At 39.4% G+C, this 21,109-nt stretch overlaps 1 protein-coding gene across 1 annotated transcript in view; it reads right to left on the reverse strand.

Annotated features, from left to right (window-relative positions):
- Positions 1-4: 4 nt before the first annotated feature.
- Positions 5-21,109, reverse strand: part of si:ch211-51h4.2 — a 72,053-nt gene continuing 50,948 nt past the window's right edge. Inside the window, exons 14-20 of the mRNA XM_044128212.1 lie at positions 17,654-17,809; positions 6,695-6,737; positions 4,895-5,009; positions 4,672-4,774; positions 3,968-4,037; positions 3,765-3,868; positions 5-3,685 (exon numbers count right to left, since the gene is read on the reverse strand). Of these exons, the coding sequence (XP_043984147.1) occupies positions 3,475-3,685; positions 3,765-3,868; positions 3,968-4,037; positions 4,672-4,774; positions 4,895-5,009; positions 6,695-6,737; positions 17,654-17,809 (802 nt within the window). The 3' untranslated portion in view covers positions 5-3,474. The remainder of the gene's footprint in view (positions 3,686-3,764; positions 3,869-3,967; positions 4,038-4,671; positions 4,775-4,894; positions 5,010-6,694; positions 6,738-17,653; positions 17,810-21,109) is intronic.

A 21,109-nucleotide genomic window follows, 5' to 3' on the forward strand; every position in this document is an offset into this window, starting at 1 on the left:
ACCATAGAAGAAATCAGTGACAGTAATGTTTGTTTTATTTTATGTCAAAACACAAAGAATTGATTTTGAGTTTATGAACCAAATAAAACTTTGATTTCAATATTCTTGAGCACTTATGTTAGTTTTTCTCAGTTGCTGACATTTTCAAAATAACAGTTATGCAACAACAAAAAACAGCAAAGACAAAAATCCTCTTGGCAGTCGTGTCTTTTAGGTGAATGCTTTGGGAATGTTGTACATACTGCTGCGAATGAAAGAACATGAAAAATCGAATGTCCAGAACGTTAAAACAATAGTTTCTACAGAACTGACCGTTTATTGTAAAACCTGAACAAAGTTTGAAGATTTGATGACTCAGGATGACGGAACAACGTTCCACAGTTGGTTCTGCATTTCCTGGTTTTACCTCAGAACTGCTTGTTGGACGTCACCCTGCAGGTTTTCTGCTTCAGAACTTCAACCATAATCTAATAAATAAATATTGGGATGCAATAAAAAGGCCCAACATGGAGAGTTCAGTTATTAAAAACACTTTATTAATCCCAGCGTGATGATGAAACATCACCGCCGTATGAAACCAGCGCCACCGTTCATCATAATGTTCCGCTCAAAAACACCCAAAAGCCACAATCCAAGGTCACTTTGTTCTATGGAAAACTGAAACCTTTTGTTTTCAACAATGTGACTGTGTGGAGCTTTCGTCTTAATTTCTAATTGTAATAGCGCAGCTTAATAAACTGCATAAAAGTGTAATATTTCTTGCCAGTTGTCTCAAAGTGACACACTTTGTGTTGAGATTCATTAAGTTTTTATTTTTTGCTATTTCAAAAGTTTCTGCGGTGACTGGTGAGAAATGTTACATTTTTACTCAATATTGACGTTTTTTAGATGTACCTGAACTCACCGCAGAACTTAGTTCCCATTGAAGCTGATCATGGTGGTTAACCTTCAGTCCATATTAAAGGCAGTTTCCCTTTAGTTTCAGTGATTTTCTGGGTTTTCTTGTTACTACCAGGACTGAGCTCATTCCACTGAGCATCTGCCTTTTCTGCACTTCCTAAACATTTTTCCCTTCAAGGACTTTTGAAGGACACTGTTGTTGTGAGTGAGGTCCAGAGTGTGTCCGTTCCCAGACAGGACTGCACCATGACCAGCATATAGAGCCATCAGAGGCTCCTGTTTACAGGATGAATGACCTCACTGACTGAACTCTTCATTAAAATGTTTATTTTTGTTTTTTTTTAATTCATTTTAAAATAATGCCACAATCTGCACAATCTTTCCTAATGCTCTACTACAGATGATAGTTAATGAGCGGCTTGTCGTCCTACACTGACTGCTCAGGTCTTTAGTTGCTGTCATTTCAACCCGACTTTCCAGTCAGTGTTTCAGAAGTTCAAAGTTCATTTCCAGAGGATTCAGATGTTGAACTGTTCATCCTTCCATCAGCAGATTCTGAGCCCGACCTTCAGGTGAAAATATTAGGAGGCCAAACCGCTCTAATACACTCCACCTGTAACAATACTCTTCCGTTATGCCATTTACATCAGTTGTTGGAAGTTCAGAAGATGCGCAGTTCCACCAGGGGTTTACTAACTGCTGCTGCCGCTAGTCGGAAGGAGCTGAGTGGGGGAGGGGAAAGCTCAGCTGGAGGCTGAACCTCAGAGGAGGAGCTTTGTGGAAATAGGCAGCACTTTGTCAGACTGAGCATTTAGGCACCCCCAAATGGTTGCCAAGGAGATCTAGGAATTTCTCAAACATGCATGAAAGAATCAAAGCAACACTACAGGTATGTTTTTGATGAGGGAATAACATTATAATTTTATGTAATATAAAATAGAGATAATTTTACATAATACCAGAAGGCAAACAATGTTACATTATGTCTTCTGATTGACTCAGTATTTCTTTGTCTGCAGTCCTTAGCAAATATCAGTGAAACATGCATAAAGATGGATTATTCAATGTTTGGCAGCAAGTGAGGAGAGGAGGAACCCCACTCCAAAGAGATCCAGTTTGGTAAAGTCAAACTGGACTTTACCAGTTTGACTGGGGCCTCATGTACAAAGACTGGCAGCCAGAAGAATCATCCAGAGGAATCAGATAAATGAATCAGATAAATGAATCATCCAGAGGAATCAGACAAATGAATCAGATAAATGAGTCATCCAGAGGAATCAGACAAATGAATCAGATAAATGAATCATCCAGAGGAATCAGATAAATGAGTCATCCAGAGGAATGCCACTGGCCCCATCAAGCTACATAACCACATATTCACATATTCATATTCACATTCACATATTCTTCATAGAATCCCTACAAAGACAAATGTCAAATAGTATCTTCATGCTTAGCCAACATTGTGTCCTCTGAATCATCTCAGCCATGTCAGGAAACGACCGCTCTATACAACACATGAGGTACTCATCAGTAGGTGGCGCTGTCTCCAGGCGCTCTGTGCTCTGTATGAACGGTGTGTGGAATATAAACAGGCCGACTGTTCCACCCACTGATCTACTGCTGCCTGCTAACACTAGCAGAAGACAAGACAGCATACCAAGAAGAACGTTCTTCATGCCTCAAACTCATCTACAAATGTCTGAGACTCCAATTCCTTAAAGTTCCTCTGATTCCTGCATCTACAACTGTTGGCTGACAGATGCATACTTACATGCATTTACATATTTAATCATTTAGTGTTGGGCTTTCAGTTCCATATGGATCGGGATTTATCAAAGGAATCTACATGAATTCATGTGTACGCACAGCTTCCTACATCTGACAAGTACAAAGAATTATTAGGGCCATTTGTAGATAGAAAAAAAGGAGGAGTCGATTTCTGACAAAAAAAAAAAACAAACAAAAAAAATCATAAATGAGAAATTATTATTCTCTGAGATTTTCTAGAAAAAACAAAGATTTTTTCAGCTCCAAAAGTGGAAATTTGTGAGGGGAAAAAACTCAAATGTTGAGGTTTCAAGAAATGTTCTGGGTAAACATTCCAAAAGTCAAAATGTTGAGTTTCAAAAGTCTAAAACTTTTAACGTTTGAACATTTTCTGAGATTCAAAAGTTGAACTTTTTTAACTTTTGAAATTCAGAAATTTCCAGTTTTTTTCTGGAAAGTTTCTGAGATTCATTTCAAAACATCCAAGTTCTTTTTGGGAGCCAGTTTACTCATCTTTGTTTCTATCTACAAAAGCTCTTATTGTTTGCGTTTCCTTCATGATTGAGCAGAAAATCCACACCAGCCTTTGTCCATGAGGCTCTGATGGGGAGGAGAAGGGAAAACACCCCAGAGGCTGTTTTAGGCCATGCTAAATGCAGAAGCAGATAGAATGAAAGTGCAGTGCAATGACAATGAAGTATTTATCAAAAATACTAAACTGTTCCTTAAAAATTGGTTAAAAGTGACAAGAAGAAGAAAGCACTTGCTGCGCTGCAGCTTGGTGGCGTGTCGACGTCGGAGCGCTCAGAGGAAGGAGGACAGGTTTGCTGCTGTGACGCTTCCCGTCACGTTGTAGACATGCAGCTCCGGCTCTGGGCCGTAGTAAGGCAGGTAATGGGCCACGTCTGCCAACGTCTGCAGGATATCGTAGGTTACTGCAAACAGGAAGTACGTGGGCAGCAGCCAGGTGAGGCTGAACACACACTCCCCCACTGGCAAAGGGACGGCCAGGTGTCTGGAAACCAGGAGACAGAGCAGCACTTGAATGCACCGCAGGGACACCTCACACACGACTCATCTGTTGAGGAACTCACTGGAATCGCTCTTCTCTGGACTCCCTCAGCATGATGAACACAAACAGGCCCACTTCAGTGTTGAGGGAAAACGAGACGACTTTGTCCAACATGACAACAAAACCCTGCAGTAGGAAAACAGATTATTCCCACAAATCTGCCATTACTCTGTGTGTAGGCGTGCACAGGCGTGTGTGTGTGTGTGTGGTGTGTGTGTCATTTACCCTGGGATCACACACTGACACAATGAAAATGATCCCAAATCCAAGCAGGGAAAATCCGAGTTGGGCGAAACTGTGAAACACGGAAAAGGAATCGACTTTAAAACCCAAACAGTTCATGCTTCACCTTTCCTCTGTGTTAAAACACTTCAGCTCTAGTAATGCTGTTGATTCACTGCAGTGAAACAAACCAAGCGCCCGGGTGATATAAGGCTGGACCAGGTTTTAACTCTCTCTCACAAGAAGCAAGATAATACCTGGACAACAACACGGTACTTGCATATAATAGAACAGATGAGCGCGGCGCCTTCAGGCTTCAGTCAATAGTTCCCAGGATGAACCAGACTGCAGCAGCTCCATGACTCTCTTCCTTTGTCTTTCTACTCATGTCAAAACAGAAAGCTCTGTATTCCAGTGAGCCTCCAGTTAACTTGGATCATCTGGACTTTCCCTCATTGTGTGAAGAGACAGGAATCATGTTGTATGTAAACTTCTGATTTTGAAGACAAATAAATCTTTGGTTATCAAGCTATCAAAAGTGAATTATTCCTGGACAAGACTGCTATAACACAACACAAGTTGTTTTTAGGCTACGATAAAGAGAATTTTGACTCTAACTTTTTGGAGCTTTCTGTATTTTTAGATTGAACATGGACTCTCGGCTATCATGGTTTCAAATCTCCACCAGACGAGCCGTCCTGTCTTACCTCCTGGCGGAGCAGCGCTGGTGTTTGCTTGGTGAGTTTCTCTCCCAGGCTTCAGCCAGCCACTGCAGCCGGCTGCTCCACACAGAGCTCACCAGGCCATCGACTGGAAGGAAGGAAACACGCGGTCAGAACCAAACCCAGCAAAACGTTTTGCAGCTCAGAGCAACCCCAGCCGGTCTGCAGTCAGGGAACAAACTGTCCCATCAGCGGCAGCAGAACTCACTGGTATGCTTCATGGCGGATCCCATCACCAGGAAGGACACGGTGACGCTGATGGCGATGAACACCTGGATCAGCTGGGCCACCCAGGAGTAGGCCCTGTAACGCTCATTAATGATCTACATGGAGAAGGTGGAGGAGGTGGAGGTGGTGGTGGATGTCCAAATGACAATGAAGACCCGACAAGGGTCCAGACAGACAGCGTTTAGAAAATCACAGCTCATACAGTGAGTGACATGTTAGCCTTAAAACACTCCCAGGTTCAAATATTCATGTTTCATATAGACATGGAGTCTTCATCCAACATTCTAACACAGAGAGTTTTCAGCTCCGTCCATCTTCCGGGTCAAAAAGTTCAACTTTGGTTGGTTTTATCTTCTTCCACAACATCACACCTCCATCCTGCTGATCTATTCTGTTTCACTATAAACCAGATATATCATAGTTTTCTCTTCCATAAGGTCAGACTGGTTGTCATGTCGACAGGTACTTCTGAGAGGTAGATCTCACCTGCTCCTTCGACGTCACCCTGAGCCACCTGACTGAATCAGTCCACGCCAGGTGAAATGCTCCATGTTTAGATCTACATGGTTCCTTCAGCAGTTTAACCCTCTCCATTACCTGGTCTGCTGTGTTTATTAGTCTTCATGACGTCGTTTGCTCTCAACAAAGTGGCCGAGATATTTCTTTTTGTAAAGACCTGGCTGTAGCAAACCTCTGATGTATTCACAGAACGACCAGACACTCACCGAGGCCTCGCTCACACGCAGCCGGGAATTCAAAAAAACAAATATGTCCCAAACATAGTTTAAAAAATACCATCCTACACACTGTTTCAGACCAGCTAAAAGCTATGTTAGCCAATTAGAATACTTCAAAACAACCACAACTTCCTGTTAGGCATTAAACGTAATAAGACAAGGCGATTTCTGTTGGGAATTGTGCCAAAGGAAATATGTGGATATACTGGTGCATTAGTTATCACAGAACATAACCTCAGGTCTCCGTTTCCCATGGACACACACAAATACACAGTTTTGTCAAATCTCCTCTGTGGTCGGAGCTTTTATTAATAATTATTTTTAGTGATATTAAACAGAATTTTTGAGAGGACGGTAAGGCCAGAACATAAACATGTATTAGTTTTCCCAGATTTCTGGCTATGTGTGGACTGAGAGTAAATCACAATCTTTTTAGTTTTCCCCAAATACTCTGAGACATATCAGTTTAAAGAGTGTTTTACAGTTTTCAGATTTGTACTCGTATGAAATGTTGAAAATGTATTCTTCAATAAGCTGATCTACTAACTAAAATCCCAATAACTGTTGGGGTGTGAGAGGCGCTGAAGGACAGCAGAGCTCTACATGTGGAAGCACTGAGGGGAGAATATTGACTCCTTCCTTTCAGGTTGTGTGACCTGGAACTGGGACTAAATGAGCTGGCCAGCCCCTGCAGCTCTCTGCTGCGTGTTTTTATTAGCACCACAGGTGGCTGTTTACAGAATGGAAGGATTGTTTTCTGGCTAATTGAATCCAAACACTGGTTGATCACATTTTTGTTCCAGTTGACTTCACCCTTTTGTAATCCACGGGCCTCTTGGAGCGCTCGCCGGCTGCCAAAGCCTCTACAGCTTCTCATATTATTCATTTAGCTTCGTCAGAAAAACACAGAGGAAAAAAAAGTGGAGCATATAGAAGAGCTAAACCTAGCTTTAGCTTTATAGGTGTCTAAATTACTTTATTAAATTTGGACTCATTTTCTAATTTCTTTTTATCGTACACTGAAGACTCTTGAGAAGTCTCACCTTTGTCAATGGAATAGTAGCTATCTCTCCAGCCTTTTCAGACCTGAGGAGAAATTATACACACACACAAACACACACACAGTGAATGTTGGTTGATCTGAAGGAAACCAAAATATTTCTCAGATCAGCAAAATGTTTAGCAATGCCAAGTCTAATCGTGTTGTGTGCATAAAATCTGAAAAGCATTTAATAATTCTGTCTCAGAAAACTGACACCGCTCAGAGAGACAGTAACATAAAACATCCCATCTCCAACTTACAAGGCAGGAACAGTTTTAAATAAACAGGAACAAGGAAGTGGGTCAGGACAGAACTTCAGTTTTCCCTTCCTATTCTTGTAGATGCTTGCACTTTGTGTTTTTTTTCTAAAGGTGTTGGAATTAGATTTCTTTCAATGAAGGATCAAACTAATCTAGTGAAACTAAACAAAGCAGAAAGTGAAACATGAGGCTGCTTCTTGGCATGAAGCAATAAAACCTGGGTTGGAAACGTTCTGTTGTTTCTTTGAACACAATTCAAACCACCCAGATTACGTTAAGTGTGGATGAAACAGGGCGTGCTGTGGTGGCGCAGGGGTTCAGCAGGCCCCACGCTTGGAGGCCTTAGTCCTCGACGTGGACGTCACGGGTTCCACTGCCGCATGTCTTCCCCCCTCTCCTCGCCCTCTTTCCTGTCTGCCTACTGTTGCAAAAATACGAGACACTAGTGCCGCAAAAACTCTTCGGAGAAAAAAAAAGAAAAAAATAGCAAATGTGGATGGCAAATGTGAGAAAAACCCATAATCAAATAATCCAAAATGAAACCACCATGACAGTCAAAAGAGTGTCTGTTGGACCAACATCCTGCCAGGCAGAGCAACATTCTAGTCAAAGCAACAGCCACTTGCGACAAAGCTGCCAGATGGGCTGTTTGCATGTGGGGGTGGGCGTGTGTGTGTGTTCATCAGTAGAAGTCCATGTGTAACAATAAGGAGAGCATTACAGAACTAGAACTCATCCTTAGAATAATAGTGTCATAAAAAATAGACTGAACTCTTAAAGAGATTTCAGGGAAAGGAGGCAGATAAAAATGTTGTAATTATGGTAAGTTCTCAAGTTATTTGTTATAGTCTGAGCTGGTGGGATCATGTTATGTAGATATGATATTAGAGGGGCCCCAAGGTTGAGCCTTGGGGCCTTCACATGATTTCTGTCATCTGTGATGTAAAGTCACTGACAGGCCTGATTTCACACTAGAGTTAAATGCTCTAGTGTGATTTCTGGTGCTGAAAGCTGACAGGTCCAGGAGGTTCTGTAACCCAGAATTCCTCTTCTATTATTTGTATTTGTCTCTTTAAAAACTCCTGCTCCTTCTGAAGCCCCGCCTTCAGGCAGTCATCACAACATGTCTCCTCTATTAACCCTTTAGCAATTTGTCCAGAGTCTGATGAATTCAACAGATGAGCTGCTCCACCAGGTATTTGTTAATTACTGCTGGCTAGTCTGAAGGAGCTGAGTGGGGGAGGAATGCTGCTCTGTGAGGCAGAAGCTCTGGAGGTTGAAAACTGCAGCTCAGAGGTGGAGCTGCGTATCGAAGGCGGAGCTAGGTCCACCAAGGTGTTTTGCACAGCTGAAGGGTTGCCTTGGGAGATTAAGGGATTTCTCAAACATATGAAAGAATCAAGGCAACCCTCCAGGTTTTTGATGAGTGAACATTATAACATGACATAAAACTCAAAAAGTTGATTTTACATAGGACTGTCCCTTTAACACACCAGAATACAAGAATTTAGAGGGTTCAGATGAGTGAATAGTTTCAGCAGCATAATGCAGCTGGTTCCTGGTGACACTGAGATCTGCTTTCAAACTTAGTTTATCTTTCCAAGTCTCTATTAAAATTCTGAGCACATTTTTTCTTCTCCACTAGGAGGTTTGGCTCTCAGAGTGTAGAGAAACATCAGAAAGTGAAAGAATGGCCTAAATTATAAATGTGCTACCAACAGAAAAAAAAGGGAACACACAGTGAGTTACTGATAAATCTACGAATCACTCCTTCCATTCTAAACTCTGATGCTATGGATTTTTCTGCAGCACAGCAGCTTTAAATAACAAAACTGAGACTTCCTCTGCAGATGCAGAGAAGGACTCTAGAGGTTGTGATCACAGCTACAGGATTCTACTGTGGGTAAAATAACTACTGAAGATTTTTTTCTAGTTTAATATTTCTAATGGGGCCAGCGAGATCAGACTAACATCAGATGTCGGCGACGACACAGGTAATAGACACATACAAGTAAATCACAGGAAATCTGTCCACAAAGTTATGCATTCAATTCTGTAATTGAATATTGATGTGAAGAGTCAGAGGACAGTCAGCGCTGCCCTGATCTGATCGTCATGGAGCTTCTTTAGGAATGTGAGCTGTGGACGCCAGCATTATCATTAGTCCTCATTCAGAGCAGGTAGGGCTCTGTGGATCTGAGTCCCGCTTCTCCTCTTCCTCCTTCTTGGCCTTCAGTGACATCATCTCTTGCTCTGTAGCTTTCATGTTCCACCACATTCAATTTCTGCCTGACCACATGCCCTCAAAATGTAATTTTTATGTGCCTTAACTCTCCAGTCGCCTCTGCCTTCTTCTCATCTGAGGTCAACTTCCCATCGTTCTTGAGCTTTGCTTCTGCCAGACTAACTGATTTTCTGAAACATGTTCATTTCTTCTGTGTTTACTCATTTCAAGCAGTGCTACTTTTCTCTGCCTCCCTGCCCCTCCTCCTGCAACGGCAGCGCCTTTAGCTTACAAACCTCAAACAAAACTAAAAAACTCTGAAATAAATGACTAGATCCAGCAGGAAGGTTGCAGCACATTAGGATGCATTAGTTTTCGCTGAGTGGATCCAGCAAACTGACAGCTGTACATTTGTTCTCATTTAGGCAATTCACAACGCAATTCCTTAAGATAACAATCTTGAAATTAATTGACTATGCCTGAATAACAAGATCCGGATTTAATGATGTCTGATGTAAAATAATTAACATTTCAGACTGGTCTGATGCTCCGTAAATGACTGCTTACTCCATACACTGTAACAAACTCAGGCCAATTAAATATTAGTAAGTGTGACAATAATCAGTGTGATGTACTGGTGGCGTATTGAGGATGTGTTTGATATGAAACTTGGTCCCTTCTCAGAAATGTATTTTCTCCTGGTGCTGCACAGACACCCTTTTTTTCTTTTTGGATTATATTTTTCAGTCTATTAATTTTTCTCTATTCCCTAAAACATTTTCTTGTCTATGACTTTGCCGCATTTGTTATGGAACTGCTAAACAAGGTCCTAACTTCTAGCTAAGTTTTGTGATCTGCGGCAATTTTGTAGCCCAAGTAAAGTTGCAAGTAAGCAAGTCAACAAGTTTGGTTCTAGCGTGAATTAACACACAGGATTCTTTACATTGTCCATCAGCATCGGAGCCTCTTCAAAGTGCATGGGGAACTTAAGGACGAGTGCTTTAGCGACTTGTGCCAGTACCAAAAGAGATTTTCTGAAACACTTTGTCTAATTAAGGATATAACTGTTTATTATGTTTTGAATACAATTATTTGGCTTTGTTTTTGCCATTTTGTCTTGGGGAAAAATGATCCAAATGCGTTTTTCAGTGAAGTTCTCAATGACTCCTTAATTATGTCTAGGCTTTGTTGACTTCATTCATATTGTGGTAGCATTAATATTTTAATAGGTGACTGACATGCCTGGACATTACAGTTAAAATATGCTGCATATTGTGGTATGTATGGAGAGTGTGTAAATACAGTAACAACACCATTGTGATGCATTCATTTGAATGGGTGGTTCTGCAGGTTGGTCGTCTTCATTCTCTGGGTCAGACTCTGACTCCAACATAATGAACAAGTCTTCTGTTGTTGACGTCTTTAATAAACTTTGGAATAAAATGTTTCTCTGCCAGTAGATAATTGTATTGCTGCTATCAGAGGGCGTGGCGTGAAATCTCTCGTTCACATTTAAAAAGACCGCAGCACAACCAGTTGCTCGAAAACAAGTTACTCTAAAAAACGCCTCAGAACAGAGGTAAACCAGGGGTCTGTGGAGCTAACCAGGCATTCTGTGCAAAGTATTGCAGTTCAACTTCATATAAGTGAATGATTTAAAAATGAAAAAGGTTTAAAGACATGCTACGTCTCCAAGCTACTGCTTTTTCCTGACTTCACTGTGATATTTCAGTTCACCCTCCTGTACATCAGTCATCATCTGCCTCCCGTTTGCTGTGTTTCCTAATGCTCATTATTCTTTCATACTTTTTTGCATATTGCTACAATTTGGACATGGAAATGACTGTAACTGTGAGCTACAAGCCTGGAAACAGATATGCTAAGATTTTATGAATAACTCCAACCACTCTTCTATGTGAATTAATACAACCCACACACCATTAATAACGGATTTCTGGTTCCCATTTTTTTTTTGCTCGTTCCTCCATCTCTACATCTTTTTTGGATATTTCTTTTGACATTCCAGTCTTTTCTTTATACCTCTAATAATTAACACCCACTAGACATAACACACTTTGCACTATCTATTCTAATTTGATTATGTTCACCTCCACATCTTGATTCCTGACCTTCTCTGATGTCAAAAGCATTTTAATCAAGTTTGCTCTGCTAAATGTTAGGTCCCTCTATGGTAATGATTGGATTTTCTCATAATTTAGACTCCTTTAGACTGATACCTGGAGCTAAAGAAAATGTGCTCCAACTTCCAATGTGTGCTTGAATTAAGTAATTTTCACTTCCCCGGGCTGAGTGGCAGTAGTCGTCACTCTTACATTGGGTTATAAAAAGAATCTCAAACATTCTACTGGCTGTAAATGTAGCAGCATGGGGGTTGCAAATTCAGGAATTAGAATAAAGTTCACAGATTTGAGTAAATTGAAAGTGAAATTATTTTCCATTTAAATTCTTTTTCTATTTTCTTCATGGTTTTAAACTCATCTCTCAGTTTTTTTAACTGGTCAAAATCACTGTTTAAAGCCTTGTTGAATGCAAAGCTACACTGTACATACTGTACGGGTCCCTTTAGCCTTTACACGCAGATGAACTTTAATTACATCTTATTCTCAAAGTAAAAGCTTCAGAGTGCTGAATAAAAGCTGGAAAATAAACTGCTGCGTGCAATAAAGTATATAATGTGTTTCACTAAGTGGTGAAGTTCCTAACATAAATGGACTTTCCCATAATGTGCTATTTTATTAAATGGGTTGTCAAAGGTCAAACACTGTTGTTGGATGATTAGGTTGATGTCAGTCCTCAAGTGCAGAGCAGACAAGCTGCTCCAGGTCAAACAAAAACACTCTTTAAGGACTTTGCTTTGTGCACCAGTGAATGGTCATGTTGGAACTGTCAGGAAAGAGCTGACATATTTCAAAATGTCTTTGTAACACCTGATTTCCTCAGTGTAATAAAATGACATCAGACTTATATAGGGCTGCATGGGCTCCACACACTGGGGGTGACGTCACTCTGTTGTGTACAGATTCCTCAACACACTGCAGCAAACCTTCTCCATTTATGAATGGAGAGGCAAAGCTTTATTGTTTTTTTATTTATTTATTTTATTCAACCTTTATTTCACCAGGAAAATCAAATTGAGATTAAAAATATTTTTTGCAAGAGAATCCTGGCAGCATTAGTATTTAGCAATCTTTACCAACTTAACACTACAGAAAAACCCACTAGATATGGCAGATGGAACACATTATCATTTTAAAATTTCAACCAATAACCTTTATCCACCTGTTGCATGTTTAAACATTAACCACTGATTGTGACGTAAACTACAAGGCTGCAGGATTCCCTGCACTGTCTTTCATCTTTGTTAATTCCCCCTCCTACCTCATCTAAACAGTGTTAAAAGCTCATAACTGTTTCAAAAGAGTCAACACATGAAGTGAAACAAGGTTAAAAGAAAGGGATTTGTGGAGGTATAAACAATAAAATACTCTGAGCAGATGTGTTTTTTTTCCTATGTTACTAATATACAGAAATCCACAAGAGGGCAATGTTGTTCCACTCAAACCCTGTCGGCAGAGAGGAAGACATACCTTTCAGTGAAGGTGTCTGAGCCATATGGGTCACAGTCACAGTGGTTTTTTTAAAAAAGCTGAACAATGAACAGTGATGGTTGAAGGGAGATAAAGGGGGGGGGGGGGGGAGGTGAGGGGGAATAACAGAAATAAAAATTCATGCCAAACAATCAGAATGAAATGGTTTTTTCTGCAAATCAGCGTAATAAAAGAGGCTTTAATGGAAAAGGAAGGCCTGAGCCAGGGAACTGTTGCAATCCAACGATAGTTTGAAATAATTACATATTCTGCCCAAGAGCTGTTAATTGCACATATTCACAGCTTTCTGCTGATGTATCATCACTGTCACTCTTGGCCGTCAGCGATATAGAATCACCCAGAGTCAGAAGCACAAATGGAAATCTGCTGCAGTCTTTTACTGATCTCAGAATGACTGTTGACAATATGAAGCCATAAAAAGAGCCTTGTGCTCACAAACGTTTTCTGACAAAGTGTTATTCTGTTTTTTTACAATAGGAATGGCTGATTCTGATTCTGCACCACTGTACCTCGCCATCTCTCAGGCGAAAAAATTTTCAAATCAAGAAGAAAAGGGTAAGTAGACCTTTAGGGGGGACGAATTAACGGTCAGCCTCGATTTTCATTAATAAAACATCGAGAAATTCTCTGAGAGGATCAGAAAGTTGGGCATCCAGCTACGGCAAACCAGCCTTGATGAACAAGGCACTGAACAATGGAGACCAACTCTACCGCCTCAGTTTAACTCAGTCTTTCAGAGGACCATAATGCACTTGGAGGCTTATTTCAGAACCAACACACAAAGGTCACAAGGATTCTGTCAAATGAAGTTTGACAGTTCTTTCTAGACAGAATGTTGAAATACAGAGGCTTACAACATTAAAGTCTATAGTTTGGTTTGCACATGGGATCAACCTCTTATACTCTAATGCACCTAAATAAATTCTGGTGCACTAATTCTATTTCACGACCCAGAATCTTAGTACACAGATGACAGATCTAATGTAATCTCAGTATAAATGTAGCTGTTGTTTGAAGGCCTCTGAGGTTTGTTAGAAGAACATTGTAAAGATGTTTAAATGGGGGAATGTTTAAATCCTTTCAGTTTGCAAGAAAGGAGGACGTGGTGATATCTGCACTCAAAACAACACACTGCACATTTGCAAGGACAACAGCAGAAGACAATAAAGGGGAAGATGCACCACCAGATGAATTACTTTCTCTTGAGTAGCAAGTTATCAAGTTCTTCAGCAGCAAAAGGATTTTGCTGGACAAAGAATCCCCAACTCCAGTCCTCAAGGGCTACCGTCCTGCAATGTTTAGATGCATCTCTGCTCCAAAATGTCTGAATTCCCTCACCTGCATCCAATCAGCTCTGCAATAGGCTGGCAAATGTTTAGACACAATAGGTCAAACAAAAGGCGAGGTGGTGTTGCATTGTTTGTAAGGTCTGGATTGAGATGGATGGTTATGGCTGAAATGACATTTTCAGTTGATAATTTGATGGAATGTTTATCTGTTAAAATTGAGGCTAATAGACCTGGCCATATGTTAATTAGTTGTGTTTATTGAACTCCTGGCTCATCCACAGATGAGTTTAGTAAGAAAATATTAGAGATGTATGAAAGGCTCAATGAAAAGTTAACCTTAATCTGTGGAGATTTTAACATTGATTTGTTAAAATAAATTGTGCATTCCGGTACTAAAACAACAGAATTTATAAATACAATGTTTGGTTTAGGTTTCTATCCGTTAAGCCTAAGACCTACACAAATAATTAAAGACAGTGTGTTATTGATTGATGATATTTTTAGCAGGATTATTATGATAGGTTGCTGCAATGATATTAAGGGTACTTGGAATATAATTAATAGTATTATTAATAATACCAAAGATAGAGATTTACCAATATGTATTAAACATAACAACACTATAGTGGAAAAAAAGGGAATACACTGTTAAAGTCTTTAATATGTACTTTGTTAATATCGGTCCTAATTTAGTAAACAAATTGCCAAAGGGTAGAGATGAAAAACATCATTATAAATTTAATAATATTAATACTATGTTCCTGGGAATAGTGTGTGAAAGTGAAGTAATTGTTTAAAAGAAAATCTTTAACCACATAAAAAGAGAAAAGCTAGAGCAATTAATCAGATCTACCTCTACTACTAACATGTTACATTGGATATACAAAGAAAAAGCACATGGTGAGTCTAGAGGAGGGTGAAAAAAAACAGCAAATACTTTTTTAACATGGAATAAAGAAACTTTGAAAGAAAATCATTATCCAAATTGAATATAAATATATATAACATTTTAATAGAGATATTTATAAAAATGATAGATAGCACAGATGTATTAAACTCTTTGATAGAAGTGAACAAAGCTAACGACTCTTTAAAAGAGGATTGTGATGAAATACTCTGCATTGAGAAGTTAAAATGGAGCATCAGTAAAATTAAATCGAACAAGTCACCAGGAAATGATGCTTTGACATCAAAATTTTATCACAAATTCTCAACTGAAACTTCATAATTTCTTCTCGTTGTTTATAATGAATCCATTAGCAGAGAAGAACCCCGTCGATGAAACAGGGTCTTATCACTTTGATCCCTAAACCTAATAAAGACCATTGATTACAAGATAATTGGCATGACATCACTCTATTAAATAATGACTACGACATTTTGACCTCCACCATGTTTCAGTTGCTTGATTGTTGATTATGCATAATGTTAATTCCACCTATGAGTTGATGACAAATGCTAAGATTAGCAGGATAACCTCCGATTTTCAAGTTCAGTCTGGGGTATCTGGGTAGATTTCATTACTTGATGTCTAGGTTTTTATTGTTTTTTGGGTTGCCAAATGCGAATCCTTATATGTCTGGTGCGATGCCTTTCTCCTGCTGGAGCTGCTGGTTCAGACAGAACACAGTGGGCTGTGGGTTAGTGTAGCCAGAGAGACTGGAAATAAATTTCCTGTCATTCCTATCGCAACGAACAGGTGGTGAAAATGAATTCATAAACTAAAACAGGAGTATGGACATTCTCTTTTTTATAGGTGTCTTTGTGGACACCTATAAATGCTTTATTATTAAATTGAATATAATTTCAGGTTTTTATAGAATTTTTTCCAAGTTGACTGTGAGCTATTTTTGTTACAGGTTAGTTACAAGTACAGGAAAGTAAATGTTAGGGATGCACAAATTTGAAAATTTGGGGTGATATTGATATACAATATTAATACTGCAGTGTTAACCAATATTTTGTCAACCGACACATTGGAGGATATTTTTTTGTCTTGTTTTTCTAAATTTGACACACTAGCTGAACACCAGTGTGCTAATTTCTTTCCTCCAACACCAATTCTAGCTGATCTTGTTTTCCTACTGCTAAACCGGCCATAGGGTTCTTTTTCCTTGTATACTGAGCAGACACCGCCCCTGAGCAGTGTGTCTGTTGAGTTATGCGCTGCATAGCCTTTGAATTTATTGTGCCCCCTGCTGAATCTCCTACTGCGAGACACATCAGGGCAGAATTATAAAAGCAAAGAGCAACCAGAAAAAAACCAGGCTTTGGAACGTGGAAAAAATAATACTTTGTTTGTGTCATTTTATCCTGAGGTCGTTTTAATTTCATGAATGTTCTTCACATGCTTTTTCACTTTAATTCTACTATAGTTTGTGCTGCCCATGGTAACAGCAGTGCTTGTGGCGTTATGAATTTTGAAAATGAAATGCTGAAACTGTAATTTTAGGACTGGTGAGCAATAGGGATTAGAAACTTCCCACAGGACTAATGGGCAGTTTAGCATGTGCAGTGGTGTATTTTGTTAGCTTCCTGCTTCCAGTTGAGCATGATTTCATGAAAAACAGTGGATAACTATGTTTGAAAAGCGCTGCCCTCTGACGTAGCAACGCTGCAGATTTATCATCACCTCTTCAGATCACTGCGGAAATTTAATGAGAAGAGGGAAAAGCTTTTCTATGTGGAATACAGCTGATGGAAAACAAATTAGGTCTGTGAGAAAAAAGTTCCAGTAGGTTTTTATCTAAAGGAAAAAAGTTTTCATTTGACTGTTGATAGGCAGTTACTAAAGCTATCAATGTGGAAGGGTTACTGTAACTTTCAGAGACTAGTCAGTTCATGTCATACTGTCACAACATAATGACAGTTTTAACAAATATGTGAAAATAAAAAATAAAATTATAAAAGTTAAATACGGCAGCTTTAATGTCACTTAGGAGAGGACAGGTCAGGAGGGACGTGGGTTAGAGCTGCTAATGACTGACTCATCTGTTGTTAAGTGGTAAAGGGACAAGTTAAATATATAAATATCTTGGTAATGTTTTTTCCTTAATTCAGTAAATGCTAGTGAAAAGGAGGCAAACAGTAGTCTGTAGCTAAGCTAACTATGCTAAATGGTTGATAATTTCACACTGTCTACCCATCTCTAAGAGAAAAACTGGGTTACAAATTGACACTCTTACCTTTTCCTTTCTCCATCTCTCTATTTTATTTTACTTTTATTTTTTTTGAAAACCTGATTTTATCATTTTTCTTAGCAGCATAATGAGGGTCAGAGTCGTTCTTGTCTTCTACTGACTTCTGCCGAACACCGTGACCGTCAACTGCACCAAGCAAGAACGAACCATTTCATGAAGATCTAGGGGGGTTCAGGGCAAATATGGATGTGTGTCTCTGGGCTTGTTCTCTGGGAATCCCTGGTCCATAGCTGAGCCTCTTTAACGTCCATAAAATTGTTTAAAAACACATTTCACTGCTTCACTAAAGGAAATCTCATTTTGCGCATAAGGTCCTGGAGAAGAGCAGAAGACCTGGGGAGTTGGAGTTAACACTTACTCCTCCAATGAGATGTTGGAGATCAGCAGGGGGAGGGCAGAAGACGGAGGAGCAGGGGGGCTGCTGACCACTGACACATTTGGCATGAATGTGTCAGTGGTCATCCTCCTCTGTGGTGACGACGTCTGTGGGACGATCTCCAGCACTGCCCAGCACCTGGTAAACACAGACACACACATGCACACACAAACTGAAATTTACTGAATGATTAAAACTTGTGGTGCATACATAATTGAGTCATGAACTTGTGTGTTTAGCCAAACACAGTGAAGATCTTTGGAACTTAGAACTTTGTGAAATATCATTTGATTGGTGGCAAGATTTTCTCCGTTTGAATTCCAAAACCCAGAGATATGATGGCTCTCACCCACAATCCTCACCAGTGCCACAGGAACTGTAATCTGTATTTAGTCCATTTATCTTCCAGCATACCAATCAGCCTCAAGGTCCAATCTGTCAATAGTTGTCTTGATTGCAATAACTTGATACCATTTCTCCACTCATAGGTCTTCTTGATGGAAAGCTAAGTTAGGGCTAGAAGTGCTTTGTGCTATATGTAGTGTTTTTTCTTGTAATTTTTAAGGTGCTAAACTGATTTTTATGACACTTTCAACTGAACATTACAAACACAGTAAAATTTGGATGCTTTTTTCATTTTGGAAATAGTTTGAAATGTTGACCTCTCTTTTTCTGCTCTTGTATTATTATTGTATTGAAGCATTACAGGCAGAACTGATAAAACCATTTAACTATATAGGCTGGTGCATTATTTCTAGTGGGGTGGGGTACAGGACCGACAACAACAGGCAAGTTAGAGAAGCCTTTTTTTGGGCTGTTACAGGAAGCTGGATTATTCAAAGAGAAGCTAAGACAAAGAAACCAGCAACACTTGCTATAGTGTTGAAACAACTATATTGGCAGACCAACGCATTTTGGGTTGTGACCTTCATCTTGTTGATTAAAAAACACCAAATTCTGTTTAAATGAAAATGTACTGCATAGAAAAAAACATTATGAAGCAATCATTCACACGGAAACAGGCTGACCAATCAGCATTCAAGGGGATGGTGCTAGCTGAACTACTTCAAATCTAAAAACAATTCCTTCCCAGAGACACACAGACAAGTCAAAACCATAGAGAGCCATTGCAGGAATTCTAAAACATAGCAAAATTTTTTTTTAAGTATTATGATAACAAAATACCAATCTGTCACAAAAACACAATGTTGGTAGCCTGCAGGATAAACACTTTTTAAAATATACTCTATGTCCTTATAAAGTTAATACTGCCAGCTTTTTGTGTTATTGTCTTCAATTTCAATTTACTTACCTAAAAATATTTTTTATTAAAATGTGTTGCATATTTGAAGAGAACCCATGCAAACTCCACACAGATTCCAACCCAAGACCTTCATTCCTGGACCTTCAACTGTAGCTGCATTTCCATTGGCCATGAAACTGGGCAATTGGAATTGGAAAAAATAAATTTGTTTTATGAAAAAAAACACAAATTTTGAAAAAAAATCTTCCTTTTTTGATAAAACGTTTTTGAGCCAGGATGGAGTGGTTTATCAGCTGTGTGAAATTGGCGTGTTTTGTAAAAACAAAGCTGAGCAGAGGCCGAAATATGGATACATCTCATGTTTACATCTGCCGCCTCCAGGATTTTTAATGACATATTAGGTAAATAAACTAATTCACATGGGATTTTAATTGCATATCTTATTTAAGGAAACACAGTAATACCCAAATTGTGTTGTTTTATTTTGACATCAGCAAAATGTCAATAAAACATTTGAAATAGAGACGTACCTAGTTTAAGAACTACACGGGTTCACAACTTTTCTGTTAAAAACACAAAGTTTCTCTAGGACTAATGAGGAAAAAAAAATGCCAAAGTTTGTTGGCTGGCTACATCACCTCAATAATGCACAAGGTAAGATAAAGCTTCCAGCGCAAGGAGCAACATACCTACTGAGTAATATGGAGGGGGGTTCAGTTTTGTTTTTCTGCATCTGCCAGGTGGAACCTTGAATCTGTGTCGGGCAAAAAGGAGCGAAAATACTAACGGGTGAAACACACTGATCAGTGTGGAGAAATGTAGCTTCCTTCCAGTCACTTCATGTTTGTCCAACAAGATAATGACACATAATAGCTAGAAGCAAACAAGAACGGCTGTGAAAAACAAAACAAACAAACAAACAAAAAAAAAAACAGAAACAAAAACATTGGACCTCCATGAGTCTGCATACTAATCCTGCTCAAAATCTATGGAAACACAGAATACACCAGAGACAGCATGAGTAGTTTGCTCAGGAAGGGTGGGTCAAGCTGCCTGCTGGGAAATGGAGTACAGAGGTCGCTAGTTGGTGGTGATTGCTGCAGAAGGTTCTGCCACAAAAATAAGGTACAGAAACTATCTTTTTCTCTGCATAATTTTTTTTATTAAATATTCAGCTGAATTAATGTTGAGACCAAAGAAATTATGTAAAAATATTTCAACTATTAAGTTTCAAGTTATTTTAGATAGTCATACCACCAGATCTGTCTGCTTCTGCATCAGTATTCTGAAACAAACACAACCCACTGAAACAAGAACCAAACTTTCTCATTCTGAGGGGTCGGTCATGAATTATCATTCGCTTTACAACAACGGGAACTCAGGCATCCCTAAGAGCTGCCGATGTCAATAACATTCAGACTCCTGTACAGACATCACACTGCAGGCATGCAGTGGTAACCAATAAATGTTAACAGATCTGGGTTGTGTATTTTATGAAAGATGATGGTTGACCGGGAGGTCAAACTAAACAGCCCAGAGGGGATTTTCTCTCCGGTTTTTACGGCTTTTTAAGTTTGTTGAAAATCAGAATGATAATCCTTCAGGATATAACAGGCTTTGAAAGTTTTCTTGGTGACAATAAAAAAACCCAGACTGAGAAGCTGAGGTTGAATCAGGAATTCTTCACTCAGAAGCAAAGGGCATAAAGGCCACAGACTGTAGGAAGAGTGAGGAAGGGGGGAGACGTGGGAGGGAAGGAGGGAGGAACAAGTGAGCTTTCTCCTCTCTGCAGCTGTTGGTTGAGTCGGCAGTGCAGCTCTGGGAGATTTATCCTTTCATTTGTTGTGGCTTCGCTCGAATGCTCCCAACAACACACCATTTCTATTTTATTCTTCTAGTCTTTCACTCTGCAGGGTGGCTCAACAGAATTATGTCCCCAACGATAATTATCAATCAAAATTATGTTCTGAAAAATGGAGGCAGAGGAAATTGCTTACCAGGACGTCAAGCTAGAAAAGAACCCCAAAAGAAGAAGTGTGAATGGAGCGAGGGAGCAAGAAAGAGAAAGAGAGAGAGATGGAGATGGAGGGGATTTGCATCTGTGCTGGATCAATGACTCTGATTCCAGTCAATTCAGAACATGTACTCACAGATGTCAAACTTTTTACAGAGTT

Source organism: Gambusia affinis, linkage group LG10 (assembly GCF_019740435.1).
Source record: "Gambusia affinis linkage group LG10, SWU_Gaff_1.0, whole genome shotgun sequence".
In the NCBI taxonomy this organism is placed as follows: Eukaryota; Metazoa; Chordata; class Actinopteri; order Cyprinodontiformes; family Poeciliidae; genus Gambusia; species Gambusia affinis.